This window comes from Camelus ferus, chromosome 22, assembly GCF_009834535.1.
Source record: "Camelus ferus isolate YT-003-E chromosome 22, BCGSAC_Cfer_1.0, whole genome shotgun sequence".
Classification (NCBI taxonomy): domain Eukaryota; kingdom Metazoa; phylum Chordata; class Mammalia; order Artiodactyla; family Camelidae; genus Camelus; species Camelus ferus.
The window spans coordinates 15,723,740-15,749,392 of record NC_045717.1 but is presented as its reverse complement, the minus strand read 5'-3'; the positions used below and the strand labels follow the sequence as shown (position 1 = coordinate 15,749,392).

The window sequence follows — 25,653 nt, the reverse complement described above, 5'->3', positions numbered from 1 at the left end:
GCAATGGCTGTGATCTGTGGCTCAGTTTCTCTGGATGCCAGCTGGGCCTGGGGTGGCATGGCTGTGGCACCCGCAGCTTGGCAGCACAGGGTGGCTGTCTGAAGGGGCAGGAAGAGTCTGCAGCTGTTGTTCACAGACCCTGGTCACCAGGGCCCTCTCCCAGGAATAGCCCTGGGCAGTGGTGCCTGGGCCCCTCCCAACCAGGCCTTGGTTCCCACATGCCCCCATCAAAGTGACTAGAGCAAACACAGATCGGGTGAGGATAACTGGGGTGGAGACGTTTATTGACAAAAGCGAGGCTGGGCTGGGCTTCCAGCCTCTGCTTCTGGCCAAACAGCAAGTGCCTGGTGGAGAGGACAGCACGGCCCTGGCCCTGTATTCCCACGGCTCAGGAAGAGCTTCTGGGGCCGGCCTCAGGCACTGGGGGCGTACTGCAGCACCAGCCGGTCAAAGTCGTTCTCCTTCAGCATGAATCGGGGGTGGCAAGGGGCAGAAAGAGAAAAGGGAGAAATTGTGAGCCAGGTCCCGAGTTCCAGGCCTTGCCTGACAGGGCCTGGGGGGTCTGGGGCTCAGAGACGGGCCACCTACAAGGGCTCACCTTTGCTTGGTACTCCTTGATGAAGGGGTGGGACCTGTGGGCATCTTTCAACTGGGACAGGTAACGATTTGTCACCTGTGGAGGAGACAAGGTTAGGTAAATATGGGGACCCCATGTGCCTTTCCCCTGCAGGGCAGGGTGCGGGGTGAAATGAGGGCCACCCAGCCAGACCTAGGCAGGAGCCCTAATCTCCCCACATTCTCCAACACCCCATCATGGAATCAGCCTGAATTAGAGAAGACCTGCAGGGTGGGTGAGCACCACCTGGCAAGGAGCCTGCACTTGGCACATGGTTGAAGGATACACCATGGGGTTCAGGGAAGTGGGCTGGGCAGGGACCCAGGCCCTGGGAGAGGCAGGGGGCCAGAAGAGGTGGAGGGCAGGTCAGAGAGGCCAGGGTTGAGAAGGGAGATAGGTTTGTTCTGGGGACTGGAACGGGGCTCAGGCAGAGCCCTCGCTCCCAGCCTTGCCTTCCCCGCCAGGCCCGGGCCTGACTGTGTGGGGCTGGGGGCGTCTGGTTCTGTTTCTCCGAGACTGGTGCATGGTTATTTCTGGGGTGAGTGGGAGGGTCGTCCTGTTTGTCCTGCACCACCCCAGCCCTGAGGCTGCCTGGGGGTCCTTCTACAAGGAACTAGTGACAGATCATCACGAAGCCCTGGGGCAGGTCCCTGGCCAGCTGGGTCAGTCACCTAAATGGTGCCCACTGTCCTCCGTCCCTGCCCTCAGATAAAGTAGACTTGCCAGGATTGCTCCCGAGCTCCCTTTCTGTGTCCCAGCCCCAGAGCCCTGAGCCTCAGCTCACTTGCCCACAGGACCCACAGAGCAGCTGACCTGCACTGCAGCCCTGGCCAGGGTAGAGGCCCTGGGGAACCACCTGCAATGCCAACTTCCCAGGGCTGACGGCAACTGCACCCACTCATGGTGAGCTGGTTTCTGCCCCTACCCAGGCCAACGCTAAAGTCCAGACCCCGAGGCCTCAAGTTTCCTCTGAAGCTGGGGCCACACCAGAGACCACCCACCCACCCCAGGCAGGCATCGTGAGGGCTGGAAAACCCTCCTGCACCTGGCTGGGGGTGGAGAAGGCCCTACCTCAGGAGGCTTGCCCAGGTGCTGGGACAGGACGATGAGGTTGATCAGAGTCTCCGGGTGGCCACTGTCCTGGAAACACAGGGGTTCGTTGAACGGACAAGGTCAGCTCCTCCAGGCCCCTGGACTTGGCCCACTCACTTCCATCTCAGGAAGGGCTGGGGCTGCAAGACCCAGCGTGCCCCCTACACTGGCCTTTCTGTACGGCGGTGACCTCAGGGCCCTCCCTTCTGCCTCCTCATGCCAGCTGCTTTCCCTGAGTTTGTTGCTTCACTTGCAGACCAGACTTGAAACATGGGACCCCTTCCTTATTGTGATTTGGGAGGGGTGTATTTACCACAAATCTGAAAGTAACAGAGCCCAACCCGAGGCAGACTCAATCTGTCACAGCCCAGCGAGCTACTCCTGCTGCGATGACGAGGCCTGGGACCGTGGGGCAGACCCCGCCTGGTCCGCCTGGTCCCCAGGGGCCTTGGCAGGAAGCTGTGGGAAATTACCAGAACCTCCAAGTGGGTGACCTCACCCAACCCGCCCATACTGGGCTGAGGCACAGGGAACCCTGGGAATCGGGCCGGCTGCTGCCCTGGCCAGGAGCACCAGCCAGAGCCCCCGGTGGAGACGCGGCAGGGTCGCACTGCCCAGGACGCGTGGCGCCACCGGCCCTAGGGGCTGCTTGGCCCTGGCTCCACACAGACCTGGCTCTACTCGCGCTGCCTTCTTTGCAGAGACTCAAATCTCCACCCCCCCCCCACCCCAGCACTGGGCACCCTGGTCAAGGAGGCGGCTCCCCATGTGCAGCCTGATGACAGCAGCCCGCAGGGGCACCTGTGTCCCCACTTGGCAAACAACCTTCTGATGATAGCTCGGCCCCTCGCCGAGATGAGCAGGGAGAAACTTCCCACTGGTGTCAGTTTCTCTTAACAGCAAAAAATGTTTCAGATGTCGGTCGGGAGAAGACAACTGTGGCGGCCCTGAGAAGGCAGCACTCTCAGTCCCTCTGTTCAAGGTGGGGGCACAGATGACAAATCCCATCTGCAGCCTGCTCTCCCCTAGGAACTGAATGGTGGGTGTCTCTCCCAAGCACAGACCCACGTGAAGGACCACCTCGAGAGGCAGCCAAGGTGACTGTGAAGAGGAGGCGGGGCATGTGTGTCCACTGAGCTCAGGCCAACCGAGGCCCAGGCTGATGGGATCCTCCTATCCCCAAGAGAAGCTAGAATCAGGATTTTCATTTGCAATCCCGATTTTTAGGCATTAAAACTCCTAGGGGCCACAAGGCAGGCCCGTGGGGGTCTCTGCCGCACCTGTTTCCGTCATGCCCATGGGCCTCTGCAGCAAGCCCACGCAGTACTCCCTGTCACCTGCCCGTACCTTGTCCAGCGCCTCCTGCAGCACGCCCTCGGCGGCCTCCCACCGGCCCTGGGCCATGTGGCAGGCTGCCTGCCCGTTGAGCAGCAGCAGGGTAGACGAGCACTTGTCAGCCATCTCCTGGAAAATGTAGTAGGCATCCTGCAGCTTCTCACCACCCTGCACAGACAGTTTCGCCATCACTGCTTTGCCGCCCTGATGCCCGGTGCTACCCTTGCCTGCTCCCTCCTGGCGTGAGCCCAGCACCTGATGGAGATGATCCCAGCATGGCTGGCCCACGGCAGGCACTCCGTGGGCACTGCCCTCTTCCCTGCAGAGAGCTCTGTGCTGCTTGTGCTGTGCCAAAGGGCCCAAGCAACCCTCTCACAGCTGGCTCCCTAAGCCCTCCATTTACAGACGTGGAAGCCTCGGCTCCAGGGGCAAAATCAGTGCCAGGCGGCTGGACCAGGTCTGAGCTGAGACCACTGGGTCACGTGGCCGTCAGGGCCGGCCTCGGCTCCATGACCACCAGCCCTGACCCTGACTACTCGGACTCTGAATAGAAGGTTTTGTCCACCCGCTAAAGATACAGCGTCACACTTGCAGGGCAGCCTGAGACCAAGAGTGCTTGTGAAAAAATGCAAGGCTACTGGAGAGAGCTGTTGGGGTTTGTCCCACTAAACTGAAGAGGGACTGGAAACCAGCCGGGGTGAGGCCTCAGCCCCCGAAAGGGAAGTGCAGATGCACACAGACAGGGAGCACATTTTAAGAGGCCTGCACAAAAGAGCGACTCAGAGAAAGGAAGCCAAAGGCCAAAATCCAGAAAAGGGGCTGCTGCCAGGAGAGGGGGTGCCCAGGCATGTGGGGGAAGGGGGACTGGGCTCAGGGGAAAGCATGACAGGGACACTGGCACCGACCCTGTGCCAGGAGCTGGGAGAGCAGGTTGAGCAGCAGCCAAGCCTGGGGCAGATCGGTTCCATGCATCCTGGAAGGCATGCAGGGAGAGGCATAGAGTCTGCTTCTAGAGCCCCCTAGTCTGTTCACTCCAGCCCTGGCCAAGCCACAGGAAGCCTGAGTGAGGGGGAAAAAGTGCCAGAGCACCCTGGGCTGGGGCTCCTCCAGGGGACAGGGGACTGGCCCCAAAGGAAGTGGGAGGCCCAGCGCATCCGTGGAATCCCAAACCTGCACCCTCCCAAGAGAAGCAGCCAGTGCAGGACACAGGCAGAAGCCTCCACCTCCTGGCTCCCTGACATTCCTGTCCCTCACCCCTGCACAACCTAGGTGCTCACCACAGCCAGGTTGACCCAGGCGGTGGCCAGCTGGGTGAGGGTGGCGTCCTCATCCTGGTCCTGCATTTTCTTCAGCTCCTTCCTGGGGGGCAGAGGAGAGAGGCCAGAGAGTGCCCAGTGACTAAGTAGCCCAGACAGTGCCCTCCAAGTTCCCTGTTGGTGAGGCCCCAGAACCTTGGGCCCTAGCCCAGCCACCCCCAACCCATGGCTGCACACTCCCCTGCATACTTGTGAAGGCCACCCCAACCCTGCAAAATAGGCCCCGCTGCCTGCCTCACAGAAGGAAACTGAGGCACAGTGAGTGACTCCCCTTGTCCCCAGCAACACCCTGCAGGGACGAGTAGGTAAGCGATGGTGTGTCACCCCAACAGACTGGAATGAAATAAATGGAGAAACATGCATCACTGATGCTCTGGGCCAGGGGAGGGCTTGGGATGGTCTCCATGCTAAGTGCGCCCTTGCAGAGGCCCAATTTCTGGAGAACACAGGGTCCCAACACGGTCTGGCTGTTGCTCAGATATCCCCGACACACAGGCCACAGCCCAGGGGCCCCAGGTGGTCCAGGTGGTCCAGGTGGGGAGAGGCTTACCGCGCGAGGTCCAGGCGGTCTAGCTTCAGCAGTATCTGCACCGTCATGGCCATGCTGGGGGGTAGGGTGGGCAGTCAGCGAACCCCCACCCACTTTATGTTCCCACCAGGAGCTTGCTCCATGTGGGTGCCGCTTCCCAGAAACTTCCTATAAGTGCTTGGGCTACCAGCCCTGCCTTGTAGAGGGGAACACTGAGGCTGACTGGCACCCAGCAGAACCAAATTCAGACCCAGGTGCTGCTCGCTGCCCTGGGCGGCCCATCACTTCCCAGGACCTGCGCTCCTGCCTGTCACTGCTGAGCATGCTCGGGGCTGGGAGCTCTCATGGGGTCCCCAGGGCAGGGGCTCCATCCAGGCCTGTAGCCCACTCCCTTCCCACCCCGCAGTGGCTGGCGCCCCCATCTGTACCCCTCTCCCCTTTCCAAATGCAGTTCCAGATGGACCTCTGCGTAGGGAGCAGCTGTTCCCTGCCTTGGGGGCCCACACCCAGGGCTCCCCTCTCCGGCTGAGACAGCTGTGGTTGTGATCATTGATGTGGCCGCTTGTTCCCCAGTTTTCCCACCAGAATGTGATCTAGCACCCAGACCAGGCCAAGGAGGAGCATGAGAAACCCTCGTGGCATCCACCACATCAGCCACGTACAAGCCTGTTTCTAAGGTGCTGCAAGTGCAAGTTCTCCTCTGGATTGAGGTGGGACATAAACAGGCATAGAAGGAACAGGCGGTGACCAACTAGCCGAGGGAAGGCAGAAACCAGAGCTCACAGGGAGAGTGGCTGTGCCCTCCGGGGCTGGAGCCCTGGCTGCAGCACCCTGGACACAGCACCAGCCCAGAGCCACCTCCTGGTGGGGGTGGAGCTGACGGCATGCTGTCTGGAGCTCTAGTGCCCAGGCCTGGAGCGCCCAGAGGGCCAGCCTCAGGGGGTCCAGGGAGAACACAGAAAGGCCAGGGCCCAGGGCAGAGGAACACAAGGCTTTGTGGGGGAAGGGAGGGTACAGAAAGACAAAAGTGCTTTCTGCTCTGCTGCTGGGAACAGAGAGTTTTCAGCCCTGGGTGCCATGTCCTTGGAGCAGCGGCCCAGACGTGCAGAAAAGAGTGTCTCTGGACTAAGAACAAGAGCTGCAGCCTAAATGGAGGACTGCGCTCCCCCCCGGCCCCAGTCTTTCAGAGCAGCCCCCCTCGCTGTTCCTATGACGATGGCTGATGAGGCCCTGAGCTGCCTGGACACCAGAAGGGCCACTCACACTGGCCGGTCCCCTGGTGCGGGTGTCCACTCACCACTCCAGGCTGTCCCCTTGGTGCAGAGTGCGCAGGGCTGCGTCCGGGTTCTGGTCGTGAAAGTAGATGGAGGCAGCCATCAGCAAGAAGGTGGTGTTGGTCACGTCCACGCTCCTGCTCATCTCCCGGTCCAGCTCAGCCACGATCGCATCCCTACCAGACATGGCATCTCAGGGCCCAAGGCAGGGGCGGAAGGCCTCACCATTGTGGGAACAGACAGGCCCAGAGAGGGCGAGTCGCGTGCCCAGGGGCACAAAGCAGCAGGGGGCAGAATGGGCCCAGCTGTCTCTGCCGAGCCCCACTGGGTGCCTTCCCACCAGGCACTTCTGACCCCTCATCCAGGAGGGAGAAGGCCAGGAGAAGTGGGGTCAGGATGCTCCAGGCCCTGTGGGGAGATGTGGTGCAGGAGGGGCTCTGCCCACGAAGCAGCACAAATGACTGCCCAGGCTTTGAGTTCCCCCGGCCCTCAGTGCCTGGGGGCTAAGGTGTCAACACCACCCCTGGATGCAGAAGGACCAGCTGGCTGACCAGGGGCACCCCCAAGGGGACATGAGGCTACTAGACAGGTGGATCTCACAATGGTGATATCACCACCTTCCCCAGGAGGTGAGTGATCTCAGCAGGGGGTCCTGAGGGTGGCTGTGCAGGATGCCCCACTGCCAGCGTGGCTGCCCTTGGTTCCTGGGCCTGGCATGCTAGCTGCTCCCAGCAAGTGGGCAGTGTGCTAGGCTAGGGGCCAGCAGCAGGCTGGAGTCCAGGGCTTGGCTGAGGACCCACCTGTGGCACCACGTGTCACAGGACACCTGAGCCATGGTCTTCTTAACTGAAACAAAGAGCCGGGATCCCTTGCTTCAAAGGGTTGCTGAACAGTTAATGAGAAAAGGGAGGCAAGGGCCCGGCTCCATGTCACTGCTGGACAAAAGCTATGGTTTGGGATCCTCACAGTCTCGACAAACGTGTATGTTTCACATGGATTGCTGGGGGCTGTTGGCCAAGTGCCTGTACCTGCGGGCCGCTGGAGGGCAGGGACACACCTGTCACTCTCTGTGCACCCTCCAGAGGTGCCTGATGGACAAATAACTTCAAATGAGTCTGTTCCCCACTCTGCACAGCAGAAGTGTACAGGGGTCACACAGGGTTGGTGTGAGGAGTTCCCAAGCCTCCTCACTAAGCTTCCTGCCTGGTTCCTGACACACAGGGTGTGAACACGCTGCCTGCTCACTACTGTGACATACAAGGTGTCGCACGTTGTAACTGGAACAGGTTGCAGTCATCCGTCCGGGCTCCTGCACCTTCACCACCTGCTTGCCCAGCAGTCTGCGTGGGGCAGCAGTTCGTGCTGTCAGGATGGACATGCTCTGCTTTCCTGAGCACTGGCTCCACGCCACGTGCTTCCTGCAGATTCTTTTCTGTAACGCTCACATCAGCCACCACCCCCGGAAGGAGAATGGGGTTTGTTACCCTGGTGAGCGAAGTGCGGAGCAGATGACATGATGGCCTTATGAGGCCATCTGTCTTAGTTTCCCAGGGCTGCTGTCACAAAGCACCACAAGCTAGGGTGAAGAGGGCAGAATTAAACAACAGGAATGTATCCTCTCCCAGTTCTGGAGGCCAGCAGTGTGAAATCAAGGTGTGGGCAGGGTCGGATTCTCCTGGAGGCTCTGAGGGAGAATCTGTCCCAGGCTTCTCCCTCAGCTGCTGGGACAACTCTTGGCTTGTGTGTGTTCCACCCAGATTTTTCTGCCTCCATCTTCACACAGCCTTCCACTGTGTCTTCTTCTCTCCTGTCTCTCATGAAGACGCCAGTCACTGGATTTAGAAATGCTCTCAAGATCCTTAACTACCTACATCTGCAAAGACCCCACTTCCAGTGAGGTCACATTCACAGATTCCAGGGGTCAGGACATGGAAGTGTCTTTTGGGGACCCCTAATCAGCTGCCACTGCTCACAGATAACTCCTCAAGCCTCTTTGTAGACGAAGGAGCCTGATTACGGGCCATGGCGCCCAGGGCGCTGCCCTCCACGAGGAGCGGAGGCAGGGGTCGGCCCACAGAGCAAGGCATCTCTGTCACAGGCTGTGCCGTGGTCCTTCTATGCCAGCCACCCCCTGCGGAGTGTTTTACCTTCACAATCCCAGGCAGCCTCATGACCAGCCCATTCCGAAGCTGAGGGAAACCGAGGTACAGAGGGGCTGTGGGGCCTGCTGGGTCAGGCTGGTGCTTCATGCACAGGGGAGGCAGGGCCACATGGCTCCCACCTGTGGAGGTGTGTGCACACAAGCCCCTGGGCGAGCATCCTGGGCAGGAGAGCAGCCCAGGAACCCGCCTGAGCAGGAACTGCCTGAGGCCAGCAGGGCTGGACTGCAAGCTGTCTCAGACCACACACTGAGCAGCAGAGCACAGGGGGCCTGCTCCAGGGATGCTCAGTTCTTCCAGGTCCCCATGCCCTGACCCCTGCCTCTCCTGGCCACCACTTGAGGGAGCTTGATGACTGGTGGTCCGCAGCACAGGGTGGACACCCAGCTCAGGAGAGGATTTGGTGTGTCCCCTCCCACCCGTCACCTGGGCCCCCATCCTGGGAAGATGCTGGACGGGTGGTGCAGCCGCTACTCCCTCACCTGCACAGTGCACGAGTAGCAATGGTTGAAGACTGGCTACAGGGTCCCCAAACTTTTGTCTCCAGGGAGGCCCTCCTGGCAACAAGGAGGCCCTCACAGTTGTTAGCTATCTGCACACAAGTCCTCACCTCCGATTCCCCCCAAGACCCCTCTGAAGCAGGGTCCAGCCCTGCCCTGCCCCGGGCAGGTAAGGGAAAACGAGGCTCAGAGGTGAGAGAGCAGAGGGATGCCAACCAGACACCGCGTCCTCTTCCCACCCAGGCCCATCCACCAAGCCCCTGGCCCACCCTCCCGCCCATCCTCACCGGCGGCTGTCGCTGGCCAGGTACTCTGCGAACATGCGCACGGCCTGGAGCTCAGGGGCCGAGGAGGGCTTGATCTCATCCAGCACCACGCCGAACTTCCTCTGTGGTCAAGACAGGCACACTGTCAGTTCTGCCTGACCTCCTCATGGGGTTTATCTATTTTCAGAGCCAACTTCTTGGCTCCAGTATCACACTGGTGGAGCCCCAACACCCAGGGCTGGCACCCATCTCCCCCAGGGACCCCTCAGTCCATGGTGCCACCTCCGCTGGAGCCCACTGTGGAAGCCAGCACAGCATCACCTGTTGCCTGTCAGGCCACACTGCCCACTGTTCTATCTGGAGACCCTGGTGGGTCACCGCCCAGCCAACGGTGGTGAGGTGACAGGGTGAGGGCCCCGCCAGCTGTGGGGCAGGGGGGTCTGGGTATGTTTCCTTTACTGAGTAGAACACGTATCCCCCCGACAGACACCCAGCAGGGAGGTCACTGCTGGGAGGGGAATAGGAATCAGGGACCCATTTCTCATTGTATTTCTTTCTAAACAGTTTTGACGTTTTCACTGCCATGTATCTACAAATGATCATCTTTAAAGTGTACGTACACACGTGTGCACATACATACATATATATGAACATATCCAAGGAGATTCTGGGGCACACCGGGCACTCTACTCTGCTGGGGCCACGCAGTCTGGGACTGTGACCTTGGAGGTCAGGGGGTGAAAAGCACCTGGTCCCTAAGAGGGGAGTCTCATCAGGCTCCAGAACACTTTGTAGAGAGAAAGATGCAAACAGATCCAGGAAGCTATCAGAGGCCTGATGTGAGGTGGGGGTATCTGTGGAGCTAGTGCCCAAGACAGAGCATCTAGGGCTGTGGCTGGGGGACAAGGTCGGCCAGAGGCTGGTGGCCACATCCGCACCGTGGGCCTGGGGTGGGAATGGGGCAGAGCAGAGTTCAGTCCTGTCTGCACCATCTGGATTGTTTTTAGAACAGGGGAATGCACTCTGATCGTATTACCAGGGTAATGCTGCATTTTAAAAACCCTAGTGTCTAAACTGTGGACTCAAGTACAATGCCAGTGTTGGTGCATCAATTGTTAACAAAAGCACTCCACCAACCTAAAACATTAATAAGAGAAAATGCCTGGAGGGTGGGGGTGGGGGTGGGGATTTGAATTTCTCTTTACCATCTGCTCAGTTATTCTGTAAACCTAAAATTGTCCTGGACAAGTAAAATCTACCAGTTAAGTAAAAAAAGAAAAGCAAGAAATCCCAACACTGGCCCTCTGGCCTGACAGTCCAGAACCTCAGTGACATGGCCACCTACTTGTGGTGGCCACACCAGCTGCTCGTGGTCCCTGCCCCCGCCAGCACTCTGTTCCTTACTCTTGTTCCCGGGGCATTGGCAGTCACGGTCAAGCGCCCACACTCACCTGTGCGAGGTACGCTCTGTACAGGAAGACATCCCTTTCCACATCTCTCTCTGGGTTTGATGGCTGTGGATACAGAGGCAGGTCAGGACTCTTGGGGCCACATGCCCACTCATGCCAATGGGGAAGGACCCCAGGGTGCAGCAGATCAAATAACAAGCTGCTCAATATTACAGGTGGTCCAAGGATGTTGGCGGCAGTAGGGGTGGGTTGTAGAGGGGATGTTCTGGTGTCTGGGTTTATAAAAGCAGAGAAAAAATGCCTATCGGGAGATGGAGGGTCGATGCTGGAGAAGTGACAGGACCTGGGCGGAGATGTGTGAAGGGCAGTTGACTTTCTATAACAAATATTTCCACGCAGTTTGTTCGTGTCCTGCTTTCGTTTCAAAACATTCTTTAAACATGACAAACAGAAGAAATGGAGGTTTGCCTCACTCAGAGGACCTCTCTGAGTGAACTCAGCTTAGCTGCCCCAGAGCAGTGATGTCCGGGTCTAGCCAGACTGGGTGAGACCTTGGGGACCGCCCTGTACTCAAGGACAAGGTCCATGGACCACACCCCCTCAGCCCAGCCACCGCAGAGCCAAGAAGTAGGACGGAGGTGACCTTATACAGGGTTCACTGCAGGACCCTGAGGAAGGCCCCCACGAGGTTGTGGGCAGGAGAGGGACCCTTCCTCAGGATGACAGCTTTGGACCATGTCCTGGGATGCTGGATGACTTCCTGTAGGCCCCACAGTCCCTGGGGCAGGTGGGCACACAGCAGCTCGGCCCAGAGGGTGCAAGGACAGGCCACTCGGGGTCTAGGAGAGGAAAGTGACGTGGGAAGGGGGCCTGACCACCTTGGAGCTGCCACCTCAATGGCCTCCAAAGCACAGGGCCTGGGAAAAAGCAGACAGACTGGCCTGTCCAGCTGCCACAGCACAGGGACAAAGGGTCTGGAGCCCCACTGGTGGGAGCACACGAGGACTGCCCTCCCTCGAGGCCAAGAACCAGACTCCTAGTCACCACGCTTTCTTCTTCCCAGCCTGAGGGTGTGAGGGCGGTGAACACGTTCTCCTCCCAGGCAAAGGGAGACTGCGAACAAGAAACCTGGCTCCTGGCCCCAGCCTGACTCAGGCCAACTTCGCCGCAGGGTCCCAGCAGCTTGCTCTGGCCTTGGTGGCCAGGCTGAAGATCTAGCCATGATTTGGAACATGGTGTTTTCTAAATAAATGACTCTCAAATGACCCTGAGAGGTGGACATTCTTGAGGATGACCCACCTGGGGTTCCCACACTGCCTTCAGTTAAAAAAAAAGGGCCAAATGCTGGCTCTGTGTCTTTGATGTGAGGACACAGTGGGACGCCCTGGGGGACCAGGGTCCCAGAGAAAACCCTGAGCCTCGGCTGCCCAATCTGTAAAACAGGCACCACCACTGACCCTGCAGGACTACCAAGGTGTCACTGAGACCCACATGCAGACACTCACGACCCTCTCCATCAGCCAGAGAAGAGCTTCTCGGAGGCATAAGAATAAGAACAGGGACGGAGGAGAGGGTACAGCTCAGCGGTAGAGTGTGTACTTAGCATGTATGAGGTCCTGGGTTCAATCCCCTGTACCTCCATTTAGAGAAAAAGAAATATTAAGAAAAATAATAAACCTAGAAGGGGAGGGTGTAGCTCAAGTGGTAGTGCACTTGCTTAGCAGGCACAAGGTCCTAGGTTTGATCCACGGTACCGGCTCTAAAACTAAATAAACAAGTAAATTACCTCCCCCCAAAAAAGAAAAAAAATAAGAACAGAGAAAGTAGACATTAAAAATAATAATATGCAATAATACGCAATAATATTTCTAGGTATTTCGTTGTTTTTGATGCAATGGAAATGTTTATGCCAGTCATAAAATTCTGGTTTTTGAAGTGAAAAAAAAGTGAATGAAGGGCTGCGAATGGCAAAATATCCTTCCTTTTTATGGGTGAGTTGTAGCCCATTGCATGTATGTGCTACATCTCCTTTGTCCATTCGTCTGTTGATGCGCACTTGGGATGCTTCCACGTCTTGGCGATTGTAAATGGTGTGCTGTTAACATTAGGGTCTATGTGTCTTTTTGAATTAATATTTTTGTTTTCTCAGGTGTAAGCCCAGGAGTGGAATTGCTGGGCCATGCGGTGGTTGTTTTTGGGTTTTTGAGAAAATCTCCATATTGTTTTCCATAGTGGCTGCACCAATTTACATTCCCACCAACAGCGTACAAGGGTTCCCTTTCCTCCATGTCCTTGCCAACATTTTGTTATTTGGGTTCTTTCTGACGATGGCCACGTTGACAGGTGTGAGATGGCGTCTCATTGTGATTCTGATTTGCATTTCCCTAATATTGGTGATATTGAGCAGTTTTTCATGTTCCTGTTGGCCATCGGCATTTCTGCTTTTGGAAAAATGTTTGATAAGTTCTTCTGTCCATATTTTAAATGGGTTGTTTGCTTGCTTTTTAATTGAAATACAGTTGATTTTAAATGTTTTATCAGTTTCTGGTGTACAGCACGGATGGACTTGGAGGGCATTATGTTAAGTGAGGTAAGTCAGACAGAGACAGACAGATACTATAAGATACCACTTACATGTGGCATCTAAAAAAATATAGCAAGCTAGTGAATATAACAGAAAAGAAAAAGACTCACAGATGTAGAGAAGGAACTGGTGGTTACCAGTGGGGAGAGGGAAGGGGGAGGGACAAGATAGAGATAGAGGATTAAGAGGAACAACCTATCAGGTATAAAATAAGCTACAAGGATGTATTGTACACCATGGGAATATAACCAATATTTTATAACTATAAATGGAGTATAATTTAATATTGTATACCTGTAACATATAATATTGTATATCAACTATGCTTCAATTTAAAAAATATGATATTGGGGGGAGGGTATAGCTCAGTGGCAGAGAGCGTGCCTACCAAGTACAAGGTCCTGGGTTTGATCCCAAGTATCTCCATTAAACGTAAGTAAATAAATAAAAACCCAATTACCTCCCCCCCCAAATAAAATAATAATAAACAAATTTTAAAAAATATGATACTGTAAAATACATAGTTAAAAAAAATTTTAATTCACGCCCCCGCCCCGCCCCAGCAAAAACAAAAAAGAACAAGGACAGGCGTGTAGACCAGGGAACCCTAGGGACTCTAATGCATGCTGCCAGGTGAGGCTATGGTGCCCAGTCCTGACTGCTCATCAGAATCACCTGGGAGCTCAAAAGCCAGAAATTTCAGAAGGCCACATTCCACCCACAATACCCAGTCCCAGGGTGGCCCCAAAAGGCTTTCACCCAGGCCTGAGGGCAAGGGGTACTGTACAGGGAGGCCAGTGATGGGGGGCTCACGCCCCTTCCCCTTACTGTCCAGTGTGGCCATCAGTCACCTGACCATACTAGCCAGTCAGCTCCTAAAGACTTTCTTCACTGTTTCACCCTCAATACCTGTGCGGTGCCTGCCACCTTGTGGGCACTTAAGTAATGTCTGACAAGAGGAAAAACATCGTGCCAGTGCCAGTGTAACAATACACCAGATATTCTACCTGGGGCTGCCTCGGGTGGTGCCCGTCTAAAGTTGCTGGGGCCACTATGACTAACCACAAACTAGGTGGCTTAAAGCAACAGAAACTTATTCTCTCGTGGTTCTGGAGGCCAGAAGTCCAAGATCAAGGTGTCAGCAGGGCCATGCTCCCTCCTTGGGCTCTATGGGAGGACTGTCTCTGCCTCATCCAGCTTCTGGTGGCTCCAGGTAGTGCTTGGCTTGTGGCTACATCACCTCAACCTCTGCCTCCATCTTTTCCAATCTGCCTCAAACCTCTCTCTGCGTTTCTCTTAGAAGGACACCAGTCAATGGATTTCGGGCCTAACCTAAATCCCAGCTGATCTCATCAGGAGATCCTTCACTGAATTACATCTGCAAAGACCTTTTTTCCAACTAAGGCACATTCACAGGCTCCAGGTGGACATATCTTTTTGGGGACACCATTCAACCCAGAAGGTTCAGGTGGCCCGTGGAATAGAACTAAATCACATCAAATGGCTCAGCAGGGATAGTACTCCCACTCTTCTGGATGCATCAGGGAGAACGCCTTGGTTGGTGCCAGGTCCCCCAGCTCAGAGACTGGGCTGCAGTGTGCCTCCAGCAAGGGCGACTGCTGATCTAGTTTCCTTTTGTTCTTGTTTTTTTTTAAAAACAGAGATACTGGGGATTGAACCCAGGACCTCGTGCATGCTAAGCACGTGCTCTACCACTAGCTATTATGTGCCTCCCACCCTGTATCCTTTGTTTTCCATCACTCTCTATGTACAACAGGGTATGCTGGTTCTTTCAGCAGCGTGGTAAAGTTTGATTATGACACAATAAGACTCAAAGAATGTACTGCTGTGACGTATGCAGGACAGACACAGCCGAAGATGAAAGGCAGAACATGACTATGATGCTGAATCTCACAGGGACCCTGAGATGAGTGTCATCATTCCCAGGAAGGGAAACTGAGGCTCAGAGAGGTGCAATGACTCTGCCCTGGTTGCAGACAGAACATAGAAGAGACAGAATTTCAGCCCAGGTCTGTCTCAATCTTGTCGTGGTCGACAGTACCCCAGCAGAGAGGCACATAACAACTGGGGTGCTAAATGGAATAAGGTCCCCCAGAGAAGTCCACGCCAGTACCTATGAACAGCTGACATTACATCACAAGAGAGACTTAACAGGTGTGATTAGGTTATGGACCCTAAAATGGGGAGACTAACCTGGGTTATCCAGGAGGGTCCAGTCTAATCACAGAAGCCCTTAAAAACCAAGGGCTTTTAGATAAATGGAATGAAGAAGGTGAAATTCGAGAGACTCCAAACTTGAGAACCCTGTGCCTGGGTCTGAGTTGGAAGGGAGATGTGTGAGGTTGAGGACTGGAGAGAAACCTCTACAAGTCTCTAGAAGCTAAGAGTGGCCCCTGGCTAAGAGGCAGCACTCTGAATAAGTTTGGAAGCTGGTTCTTCCCTAGAACCTCCAGAAAGGACACAGCCGGGCCAACACCTTGATTTTAGCCTGGTGAGAGCCACGCTGGACTTCTGACCTACAGAAGCTGTGATATAAATGTGTTGCCTTAAGCTGTTACTTGTGGTAATTTGTCACCGTGGCCATGGAAACTAATACAATCATGCAAATGTTATTACAGCAAATTCTGACCTCTTCCTGAAGTCAGTTTGGGGTTTTGTCCCTATTTATATAGATGATGCTCAGGGACATCCAGTTCACTGCCAAAGACCAGGAGGGAAAGCAAGCCTCTCCTTCAGAATCCAAATTCCACCCAACCCTCTGGCTGCCTCTGAGAAGACATCTGCCACTTCCTTGATCAGTACTCAGACAGCCTCCCACCATGGCCTCCCACACCTTTGATAAAATCCAAACCCCTGCTGTGGTCCCCAGGGCCCTGCCCAAGCCTCTGCCCACCTCATTATTCATCTCCCCTGTCGTCCTCGCCCCACTTTTGCTACACCAGCCTCTTCTGCCTTCACTACCTGGAGCTCACCCATGCCCCAGCACCTCTGCAACAACTTATGGGATGAGATCCTTCTCAAGGTTCAGTCTCAGGTTCAAATGACAGTCAGAGAGGCCTGGCCTGATCTAATCACTCCCCTGTGAAGCAGCCCCCACCATTTCTGACTTAGCACTTTCTAGCTCCCCTTACCCGTATAGGGTTCAAGTTGTAATTCTCTCTTCAGAACACTAGACCCTGAGGGCCGACAAAGACCCTGTCAGGTTCACTGCTCTTAAAAATTCTTCAAACTCAGACACAGAAAACACACTTATGGTTACCAAAGGGGAAGAGGAGGGAGAGGGATAAATTAGGAGTTTGGGATTAGCAGATACAAACTACTGTATACAAAACAGGTAAGCAACAGGTCCTAGTGTATAGCTCAGGGAACAATAATCAGTATCTTGTAGTAATCTATAGTGAAAACGTGTATGTGTATAACTAAATTACTATGCTATACACCAGAAACTAACATTGTAAATAAACCATGTTTCAACTAACAAAAAAAAAATTCCAGTGGTTCACTCTCAAAATATGAGTAATATCCACGTCCCTCCCTAAAAGATGCTGCTAACGGCCCCTGTTGCCCCCTCTCCTGTCACCCACTCACTACTGCCTGACTGGCTGGGCCCTACCTTGCAGGGCTCTATTTTCTAGCTCTCAAACAGCCACACTCACTCCCACCAGTCTCCATCACACCACCTCCGGGCATCTTGTTTATTTACTTGTTTACTGTCTGCCTCCCTTGGGAGCTGAAGTTTCCAAGAGAGCTGGGAGTTGTGTAGATATTGTCACTGCTTGGAGCCCAGCACTAATACACTGCCTGGCTCATACAGATGCTCAATGAGGAATAAATAAATGAATGAGCAAGTTTTGGGAGAAATAATCTGACTAGTGGGGCAGGGTAATGTGCAGAAAGCCATTTCTCTCTTGAGCTTTCTCACCTGTAAAATGAGGATAAACAACAGTCCCTACTTCACGGGTACTGAGAGTATGGCGGCACAGTGTGGGCTCTCAACAAACAAGAACTATTACTGTTGTTGTTGCTATTAATGCTACTCTACCGTAGCATCATGACCACTTATTACTACAAGAATACGAACTCCTCTCTTACTCAAATGCCTCCCAGGGCGCAGTGAGCGCTCTGAATGAGAAGTATCCAAGTGTTGTTACAGCTTTGAGTTTTGTCATGGGACAAGGATAATTCCTCACCACGGTCAGAAGAGATGGGGACGCGGGGGTGTGGTGGTGTAGTGGGACAGCGAGAGGAGAAGAAGGAGGTTTTTTAAAACAGAGAGCGACCCCGCGGCCACCAGGAAGCGTCTTCCACCTCCGCCCCCAGCGTCCCACAGCCCCGGAACTGCCGCACCTTCACCCGCTGCGCCTCGTTGATGCACTGCTGATAGCTGCCAATGTAGAAGGCATTCTTCACGTCGAACAGCTCGTCCACCTCTCCAGAGCCGCCGGAGGTTGGGCCGGGGGCCGGAGGCGCCATGTCTCCGTCTTCTCACCCACTCCTCTTCCTGACGGACACGTTGGCCGGAAGCAGGGAGGCACCGCAGGGCACGCCGGGAAATGTAGTTTACTCGGTCCTCCTTGGACATGAGCCAATGAGAGACTCTTAAACGGGAGTAAAGGGGCGGGAGACGCAAGTGCATCACGGCATCTCGGGAACTGTAGTTTGACTCGATACTGAGAGACAACGGGATTCAGGGAAACATGATAAGGATATCGTCAAGGCTAGGAATGGCAGGGACCTGGAGAGGGTGGGACCACGTAGGAGTCGGATCCAGTAAGCGGGAAGGCTTTCCTGACGTCATCGACACGCGCCGGAAGTGCGGCTCACTCCGGTATTCACACGGAGCTGACTGTGAGGATGGTCGGCTTTGCAGAGCTCGGGCTGTCATCGTGGCTTGTGGAACAATGTCGGCAGCTGGGTTTGAAGCAGCCCACACCCGTGCAGCTCGGCTGTATCCCCGCCATCCTGGAGGGTGAGTATGGCTAGGCCTCTTCTTCAGGAGGCGTCCCCGCTCCTGTTTCCTCCCTCTGCCTTCTCGCAGCGTTTGCCCACGGTCCTGTGAGGCGAGGGGCAGCCTTGGGCGTTACGAGCGAGCCTCGGTCCCTGAGGCAGACTAGGCAGTGCTGGCGTTTGGGCCGTACGACTAACTCTGTGTGTCCTCACACAAGTGATGTTATGTCTGAAACTTTCATAGTTTCTGAGAAGTGGGAGGGTTTGGTGATAGTACTGGGAAAAATTTGATACAGTTTGCATTACTATCTTCATTTTACAAATGGAAACCGAGGCTGTCAAGATTGCTGGTAGATCCAGGACTCTGGTTCTAAGACTGCTCTTCTGACTCCTAAGGCCCAACCCAGTCTTGCGTTTAAAGAAACGCCTTCAGGAAGCCTAAGATGTGACAAGTTGAGGGATTAAATAAATAAAGATGAAGTCTTCAACAGGAAGGATAGGGTGCAGATCTGGAGAGGGCAGTCTAGATTTCTCAAGCTCAGATGCCCTGGGAGGGGATCAAAATGAGGTCGTGGTTAGTAGCAGGCATCTTGGGTCAGATAGATGTGGGTTCTAGTCCTTCCTGTTACTCACTAGCTTTGTGTCCTGGGCAAATCTCTGAGACTATGTTTCCCTTTCTGTTAAATGGGGAGGATAACAGCCTCTCCCTCCTAAAGTTTGTCAGTTGCTCAAAATGGGTAGTTGTCCAAAAGCCTAGGACAGAAAAGGCATGGGTCAGTACTGTACATACAGTAACTGCTTATCATACATTAACTGTTGTAAACTGTGGCTGATGGGACACCTGTCTACACCTGTGACACTGTTTTGCCCTCTGTCCAGGTCGGGACTGCCTGGGCTGTGCCAAGACGGGAAGCGGCAAAACAGCAGCGTTTGTCTTGCCCATCTTGCAGAAGCTGTCTGAGGATCCCTATGGCATCTTCTGCCTCGTCCTGACCCCCACCAGGTGAGCCCCCCGTAGGCCTCCTGGGTGAGTTAACGAGCTGTATTCTGTTGGGAAAGTGCCTTTACCTCTCTCAGCGCACTTTGCATGTGTGCAAAATGGAGACAGAAATTATGCCCACCTCTTAGGAGTGCTGAGGAATTAAACAAGATAGTGTGTGAAAAGTGCTGAGTATGGGGCTTGACTCAGGGCAAGCGCTGGCTGGATAGGAGCTGGCAGTAGTCTTGTATACAAAGAAATAGACACATCTCCTGTTCTTGGGCAAACAAACATGACGGTGGACATGATGGGTCCTGTAACAGCAGTAGGAGAGATAGGCGCTGCGTGCTGTGAGGGCCTGGCCTGGGGAGGGAGCAGTCAAAGAAGGCATCATTCAAAGGGTGCCTTAAAGGATAAAAAGGATCTCTCGAAGGGACAAATTTGGGGACAGGTATTCTAGGCACAGGGAACTGCCAATGCATTCATGCAAGGGTGAGAGAGGCAGGGAACAGAAAGGGTACTGGGGGCTGGGCATATAAAAGCCAGCTTGAAAAGGGCCTTAAATGCTAAGTAGAGGGTTAGAATTGATTCTGCAGGTGTGTGAGCAGAAGAGGGCAAAATGGGAGGCCAGGGAGCAGGGACATGGGTGGAGGCAAGGTCTGGGTGGAGCTGGGGCTGGAGACAGAGTGGAGGGGACTTGGACACTGTCCAGCCCTGGGAGAAGGAGAACTGATGCTTAGGTCTCAAGCTCTTGACTGTGGTGTCAAAGCTGTTGCTGAGGACAGGAGAGGAGGAGAGGATAGTTTGTGTGGGACTAGCAAGGGATGAGCCCAGCCTGGTGAAGGGGCAGGGGCCACAGTGGGCCTCTAACTTTTAGTATTAGAGCCTTTGTCCACAGGGAACTGGGAGCCACAGAGAGAGTGTGAAGGGAGAAGACCAGTCAAGAGGCCCTAGGGGTGGAAGTAGGAATGGGAGGCAGGCACAAAACCCCTATCTGATCTAGCCTTGTCCCTTCACACCCACAGGGAGCTGGCCTACCAGATCGCAGAACAGTTCCGGGTCCTAGGGAAGCCTCTTGGCTTGAAAGACTGCATCATCGTTGGCGGCATGGGTACAGGGGGCCCAGGGAGGCTCTGGGCAGGGGACTCCTGCAGCCTGGGACCATCCACCCAGCCCCATCTCTCACCCTCCACCCACAGACATGGTGGCCCAGGCCCTGGAGCTCTCCCGGAAACCACATGTGGTCATCGCCACGCCAGGGCGCCTCGCTGACCACCTCCGCAGCTCCAACACTTTCAGCATAAAGAAGATCCGCTTCCTGGTGAGTTGACTTGGATCCCTGATTCATCCATTTGGGAAACGTGTCCCATGGGCCATTGAGTACAGCATTAGGAATGGTGACAAGGACGGCTCAGGGACAAACAAGAGGGGGCCTATATAGTGAAGATAGTTGAAGACAGGGTCTCTCTGAGGAGGTGATGTTGGAGCTGAGACAGGTGAGGGAGCAGGCCTCCCGGACCTAGAGAGAGAGAGTGCCCCAAGTGCTTCCAAGACCAGGAAGGAGGCCCATGGGGGAGGTGGGCTGGGCCCAGGCGTGTGGTCAGATCTTGGACGTGTGGTCAGCACTCTCACCCCAGATCTCTACCTCCCGCCCCCTACCGCTGGTGTACAGGTGATGGATGAGGCAGACCGGCTATTGGAGCAGGGCTGCACTGACTTCACTGTGGACCTGGAGGCCATCCTTGCGGCCGTGCCAGCCCACAGGCAGACGCTGCTCTTCAGTGCCACACTGACCGACACGCTGAGGGAGTTGCAGGGACTGGCCACCAATCAGCCCTTCTTCTGGGAGGCTCAGGCCCCGTGAGTCCACAGCCACGTTCCTGGGGGAGTGAGGCAGGCAGGAAGCGGGGAGGGTCACACCCACCAGGTTATTGGCTGTGGGTGGGGCGGGGCATTGGCCTCATTCCACAGAAGGGGAAACAGGGACCAACAACTGTTCCCAGGGTGCGCACAGTAGAACAGCTGGACCAGCGCTACCTGCTAGTGCCTGAGAAGGTCAAGGATGCCTACCTGGTCCACCTGATCCAGAACTTCCAGGATGAGCACGAAGACTGGTCCATCATCATCTTCACAAACACATGCAAGTGAGCACGGGCAGGCTGTCTCTCCCATCCCCTAGGCGCCCCTCCCACAGCCCTTCCTGGAGGCCCAGGAGGTGACCCGAGGTTGCAGATGTGAGGCACACAGCTGGTCTTGGCACTCCGGGGCACTCAGACCAGCAGCTTCAGAGGAGTCACTCAGAGAGGCTCAGAGAAGTCAAACAGTTTTGCCGAGATCACCCCTCCCAAAGGCAGAGCCAGGATTTGGGGTTCCTCAGACCTGCTCTTAACTGGAAGGGCCTCAAGCTATCCTCAGGAGACCCCTGCAGCAGCTGGGAAGGCCCTGGAACCTCTGATTTGCTGTGATCTCAGGGTGTCACTGAGGCCCGGCGCATTAGCACCAACAACCTGGGGCTGTCCTCTCCACAGTCCCAGGGATTTCAAGTTCTTTGACGTATTTGGGGAGAGTGCCAACAAGCTATAGGCTAGTCTAGCATGAGCCAGCATAGAAGGGCCATCCACAGCATGTGAAGGAGACCTAACTGGCTGCGCCCTACCCTCCACCGAGAATTTATTGGCTACCAGGAGAGAAAAGTCTGGATATAAGGCTTTCTTTCGTTAGCTTAAGCCAGGGGAGGGGTGAGCAGACAGATGTTGCAGGCAGGACACTGCACCCCTGCTTCTCCTTTCCCAGCTGCGCACGGCCACCTGCTTGAGCTCTCAGGGGTGGGAGGGGCAGGAGCGCCTTCCCAGGCCCCAGTGCTGGGCGGGCTGACAGCATGTCCTTCCCGCCAGGACCTGCCAGATCCTGTGCATGATGCTGCGCAAGTTCAACTTCCCCACTGTGGCGCTGCACTCCATGATGAAACAGGTGAGGCGTCGGCGGCCCCACGGATCCCCTCGCCCACCAGCCTCACCCTGGGGACTTCCCCAGCCTCAGCACCTTTGCCTAGGCTCTCTCCTCTGCCTGCAACACTCCCCCACTGGACTGAGTCCTGTGAGGGCGGGGACTGTCCTGGCCTCTGCCCTGTCCACTCAAAGGTTTGTTGAGATGCCATCTGACACCACCACCACCACCCGCCCCCAATTCTCTCCTCAATCCGGCACAGAAAGAACGCTTTGCTGCCCTGGCTAAGTTCAAGTCCAGCATCTACCGGATCCTGATCGCGACAGATGTGGCCTCCCGGTGAGCAGCTCCAGAGTACCCCCTCCCTGTGACGCCCCCACAGAAGGGCCAGAGGGGGAGGCTGGCATCAGGCATGGGTCAGGCAGCCTCAGCTTTGCTGCTCAGCAACCTCGGGTGAGTCCCAACCTCATTTCCCCCATGGGGACAGTGGTGCTGACTGGCCTCTGCCTCCAGGGGCCTGGACATCCCTACGGTGCAGGTGGTTATCAACCACAACACCCCCGGGCTCCCGAAGATCTACATCCACCGGGTTGGCCGGACAGCCCGCGCAGGTAAGCAGACAGGGTGGGCAGCCTTGGGGCACCTGTCCCTCCAGCCTGCCCACACCATAAGGAGCCAGTCACGAGCTGGTGGGACATGGGAAGAATACAGCCCACAGGTGAGAGACACTAGAGGCAGCATTTGCAAGTTGGGGGAATCATTCTTTCAAAACCATAGGTAGAGCTGCTTTGTCTTCTCCACGTGACCCAGGCAGCACTAACTAACATGCACTGTCCCCTGGGGACACAGCACACACTTCCCCAGTCTCCACCACTCCCTGTTGCCTCAACCCAGCCCCCTTCACCCGTCAGGGCTGCCATTTGGCCTGGCAGCAAGTGGGTGTATGAGTCCTGGTGGGTATGATGCTGTTCTGTGGGATTTGGCATCCAAGTTCAACCCCTCACTGTGAGTCTGGCTAGGAGCCAAAGGGGCATCCTTCTGTCTGCTCCCCAGCCCCACCCAGGAGGGGAACAGAGTTCTTGATATTCTTTCATGCCTGGAGTGGGGAGAGACATGGTTTCTGGGGCTGGAGTGGGCCTGGCCTTTCTCTCCTGCCCCATGGCCTCAGACAGGTCACATCAGCTCTCTGGGTCCCACTGCCTTGTCAGACGTTGGGTAACAAGAATGTGACACCTGTTTGGGGCTGCTTCAAGGGTCACGGGCCTCATCAGCTGTCAGAGCTGTTCCAGCACTAGTCACTGTCACAGAAATGGGGAATGGAGAAAGTGGAGTGCAGAGATCTGGGCTGAAGCCTAGCCGGGCTTATTGCTGACATAACTCAGCCTGGGCTGCCTGGCAGCCACACTGAAAAGGGAAATTAGCCACATCACCAGCCCCTGTGTAAGGTCAAGTTGGCAGGAGAGCCGCCTCCCCCTGGAGTCCTGAAGTTCCCCAGGGACAGATCCACCTACTACACAGAGGTGGGGCAGGGGGTTGAGCCCTGATGCCCTGGGCTTCCTTCATCTCCATCCACCCACCTACTGAGCCTCTGTACTGCTCCCCTTGATTGAGAGGAGCCCTGAGCTGCCTAATGGTCAGGGCTTGCTTTTATTGGCCCATGGTCCTGACCTCCAGCACATAGCCTGGGTGTGTCCCCCACAGGGCGGCAGGGCCAGGCCATCACGCTGGTGACCCAGTATGACATCCACCTGGTACACGCCATTGAGGAGCAGATCAGTGAGTGGAGGGGCAGGAGGGAGGGAGGGGTGGACGGTCCTCTGGGTGAGATGCCCACTCACCCTATCAGATGCCCGCTAGCCTGCTCACATGAATGGGCTTAAACTGTGCCTTCCTTCCAAGCCCCCAAAAAGTTTCTTTTGCCCAGTTGTTCAAACAGAAGCTCTGTAAGGGCCTTTAGCAGCTGAAAGTCAAATCTGGTGGGAAGGGACTTGGGTTTCTGAGACCAGGGTGTATGGGTGGTCCCTGTGGATGAGTCAGAAGCCCCAGGGACAGGGCCTGGGCATGTTTAAAAACTCCCTTGGGTGGTTTAAAGTGTAGCCAAGACTGAGAACCTCTGGGGCATCTCCAATCATTGCACAGACTGTCCTAAAATTCAGAAATGTCTTGATTTTAAAGGACACTGTTTCAAGGAAAAAAACCTCCTAATCAAATTCATAATGTTGCTAACAACAAAAAAAGAGCGGTCTATATATTTCTTGGGTCTGAAATCCTAGATCTTATCCCCATGACCCTGATCTGATATGACCCCGGATGGCCTGGCATCCCCTACTGCATGGGGAACTCAGTGCATGGTTGAAACCCCTCTCCTTGTTGTGTCTGCCCTCTCCTGGGCTCCTGCTGTCCCCACAGAAAAAAAGCTGGAGGAGTTCTCGGTGGAGGAAGCCAAAGTGCTGCAAATTCTTACACAGGTCAACGTGGTGCGGAGGGAATGCGAGATTGTGAGTGTTGGGACAGGGGCCGGTGTGAGACGGAGCTGGTCTTCAGGGCCCTGGGTGCTTCTTTCAAGATGGTGACCCCATGATGGCCTCTCCCTCCCCCCTCAGAAACTGGAGGCGGCCAACTTTGATGAAAAGAAGGAGATTAACAAGCGGAAGCAGATGATCCTGGAGGGAAAGGTGAGGGTCGTGCCGGCAGGGATGGGGGCGGGGCGCAAGGCTCCCTTGGGAGAATGATCAACCACCTTCTGGTCCTCCTGTGCCAGGACCCTGACCTGGAGGCCAAGCGCAAGGCAGAGCTGGCCAAGATCAAGCAGAAGAACCGGCGCTTCAAGGAGAAAGTGGAGCAGACACTGCAGAGGCAGAAGGCTGGCAGGGCTGGCCGCAGGGGACGTCCACCCAGGGCCCAGCCTGAGGCCCGCTCGTCCACAGCACCCACTCAGGGCCTGGCCTGAGATCCAAATGGTCCCCACCTGCCCAGCCTGGGACACCTTCATCGAGCTGTCGGTGGGAGGATCCTCCCCCAAGGACAGTCCCCCCTCCCAGTCTGCCCAGTCCCCCTCAGCAGAGTCCACGGACACCCATGTTGTGTGGCGCACAGCCTCTCCACCCTGTGGCCCCTTCTCAGAGCCTTGGCCAGGAGCCAGGCAGCAGAGGAGGAAAGAATGCTGGCTGTGAGGTTTGGGCCCAAGTCCACAAACAGTGACCTTGGCCCAGGATCACCCTGTTGGGGGATGCCATGGGGCCCTGAAGTGAAGATGTGTTACTTGCAGGAGGTGCTCAATAAATGAGTCTTTCAACTTCCCCAGTCTGACTCGGGGAGTGGGGGCGGAGGGAGGAGGGTATGCCTGCCTGTCTTCTCGAGTTCCCCAGAACATCATGTTACCCCCACCCCACCCCTAGGTTCTCCCATTTGGGCCAGGCCCAAAGCTTTGAACTGCAGTGCTGGCCATTCCCACCCAGAGACCTTGGGTTGGTGAAGCCCCTAACATGGGCTTCAGTTTCTTCGTCTGGAAAATGGGCACGGCATCTGCACTATTCTCCAGATACAGACGTCATGCTCTGTTGAGATCATTCCCATGCCTGGTGAACACAGCCATGTTCTAGGAGCTTCACCTGCCCACCTGGTTGCATTTGGGGTTGTGGCCAGAGTGAACGGGGCAGGAGCTTAACCAGGGTCCACCT

General features: G+C 55.5%; 2 protein-coding genes across 4 annotated transcripts; one reads left to right on the top strand and one right to left on the bottom strand.

Moving 5' to 3' along the window:
- Positions 1 to 254: 254 nt before the first annotated feature.
- On the bottom strand, positions 255 to 17,634 carry COPE (COPI coat complex subunit epsilon). 2 transcript variants are annotated; one of them, XM_032465205.1, is made up of 10 exons: positions 17,449 to 17,632; positions 10,539 to 10,601; positions 9,109 to 9,209; positions 6,186 to 6,338; positions 4,910 to 4,963; positions 4,321 to 4,402; positions 3,056 to 3,211; positions 1,688 to 1,756; positions 599 to 673; positions 255 to 461 (listed from the first exon to the last, which is right to left on the bottom strand). In XM_032465205.1, exons 1-10 carry the CDS (start codon positions 17,572 to 17,574, stop codon positions 414 to 416), a joined length of 927 nt encoding a protein of 308 aa, XP_032321096.1. In that variant the 5' UTR covers positions 17,575 to 17,632; the 3' UTR covers positions 255 to 413. The 2 variants fall into 2 exon arrangements, with proteins under 2 accessions (XP_032321096.1, XP_032321097.1); XM_032465206.1 differs by lacking the exon at positions 4,910 to 4,963 and having other exon boundaries at positions 17,449 to 17,634.
- A 280-nt stretch (positions 17,635 to 17,914) lies between these two features.
- Positions 17,915 to 25,273, top strand: DDX49 (DEAD-box helicase 49). Of its 2 annotated transcripts, XM_006186229.3 has the most exons (13): positions 17,915 to 18,070; positions 18,928 to 19,051; positions 20,053 to 20,138; positions 20,227 to 20,348; positions 20,700 to 20,887; positions 21,031 to 21,171; positions 21,922 to 21,997; positions 22,236 to 22,312; positions 22,487 to 22,584; positions 23,675 to 23,749; positions 24,383 to 24,471; positions 24,577 to 24,648; positions 24,735 to 25,273. In XM_006186229.3, the coding sequence occupies exons 1-13, from the start codon at positions 17,956 to 17,958 to the stop codon at positions 24,921 to 24,923; spliced, it is 1,452 nt and encodes a 483-aa protein (XP_006186291.3). In that variant the 5' UTR covers positions 17,915 to 17,955; the 3' UTR covers positions 24,924 to 25,273. The 2 variants fall into 2 exon arrangements, with proteins under 2 accessions (XP_006186291.3, XP_014415972.2); XM_014560486.2 differs by lacking the exon at positions 23,675 to 23,749.
- Positions 25,274 to 25,653: the final 380 nt, after the last annotated feature.

What these genes read in the sequence shown, in the direction of transcription:
- COPE (XM_032465205.1), bottom strand. Translation starts at nt 17,574, where the DNA reads ATGGCGCCTCCGGCCCCCGGCCCAACCTCCGGCGGCTCTGGAGAGGTG. An exon ending in ACAGAGCGTACCTCGCACAG is followed by an intron (nt 9,210 to 10,538) that starts GTGAGTGTGGGC and finishes TCTTGACCACAG; the next exon opens with AGGAAGTTCGGCGTGGTGCT. An exon ending in TGCAGGAGGCGCTGGACAAG is followed by an intron (nt 1,757 to 3,055) that starts GTACGGGCAGGT and finishes CTGTGTTTCCAG; the next exon opens with GACAGTGGCCACCCGGAGAC.
- DDX49 (XM_006186229.3), top strand. Translation starts at nt 17,956, where the DNA reads ATGGTCGGCTTTGCAGAGCTCGGGCTGTCATCGTGGCTTGTGGAACAA. An exon ending in TGCACTCCATGATGAAACAG is followed by an intron (nt 21,998 to 22,235) that starts GTGAGGCGTCGG and finishes AATCCGGCACAG; the next exon opens with AAAGAACGCTTTGCTGCCCT. An exon ending in AGATGATCCTGGAGGGAAAG is followed by an intron (nt 24,649 to 24,734) that starts GTGAGGGTCGTG and finishes CTCCTGTGCCAG; the next exon opens with GACCCTGACCTGGAGGCCAA.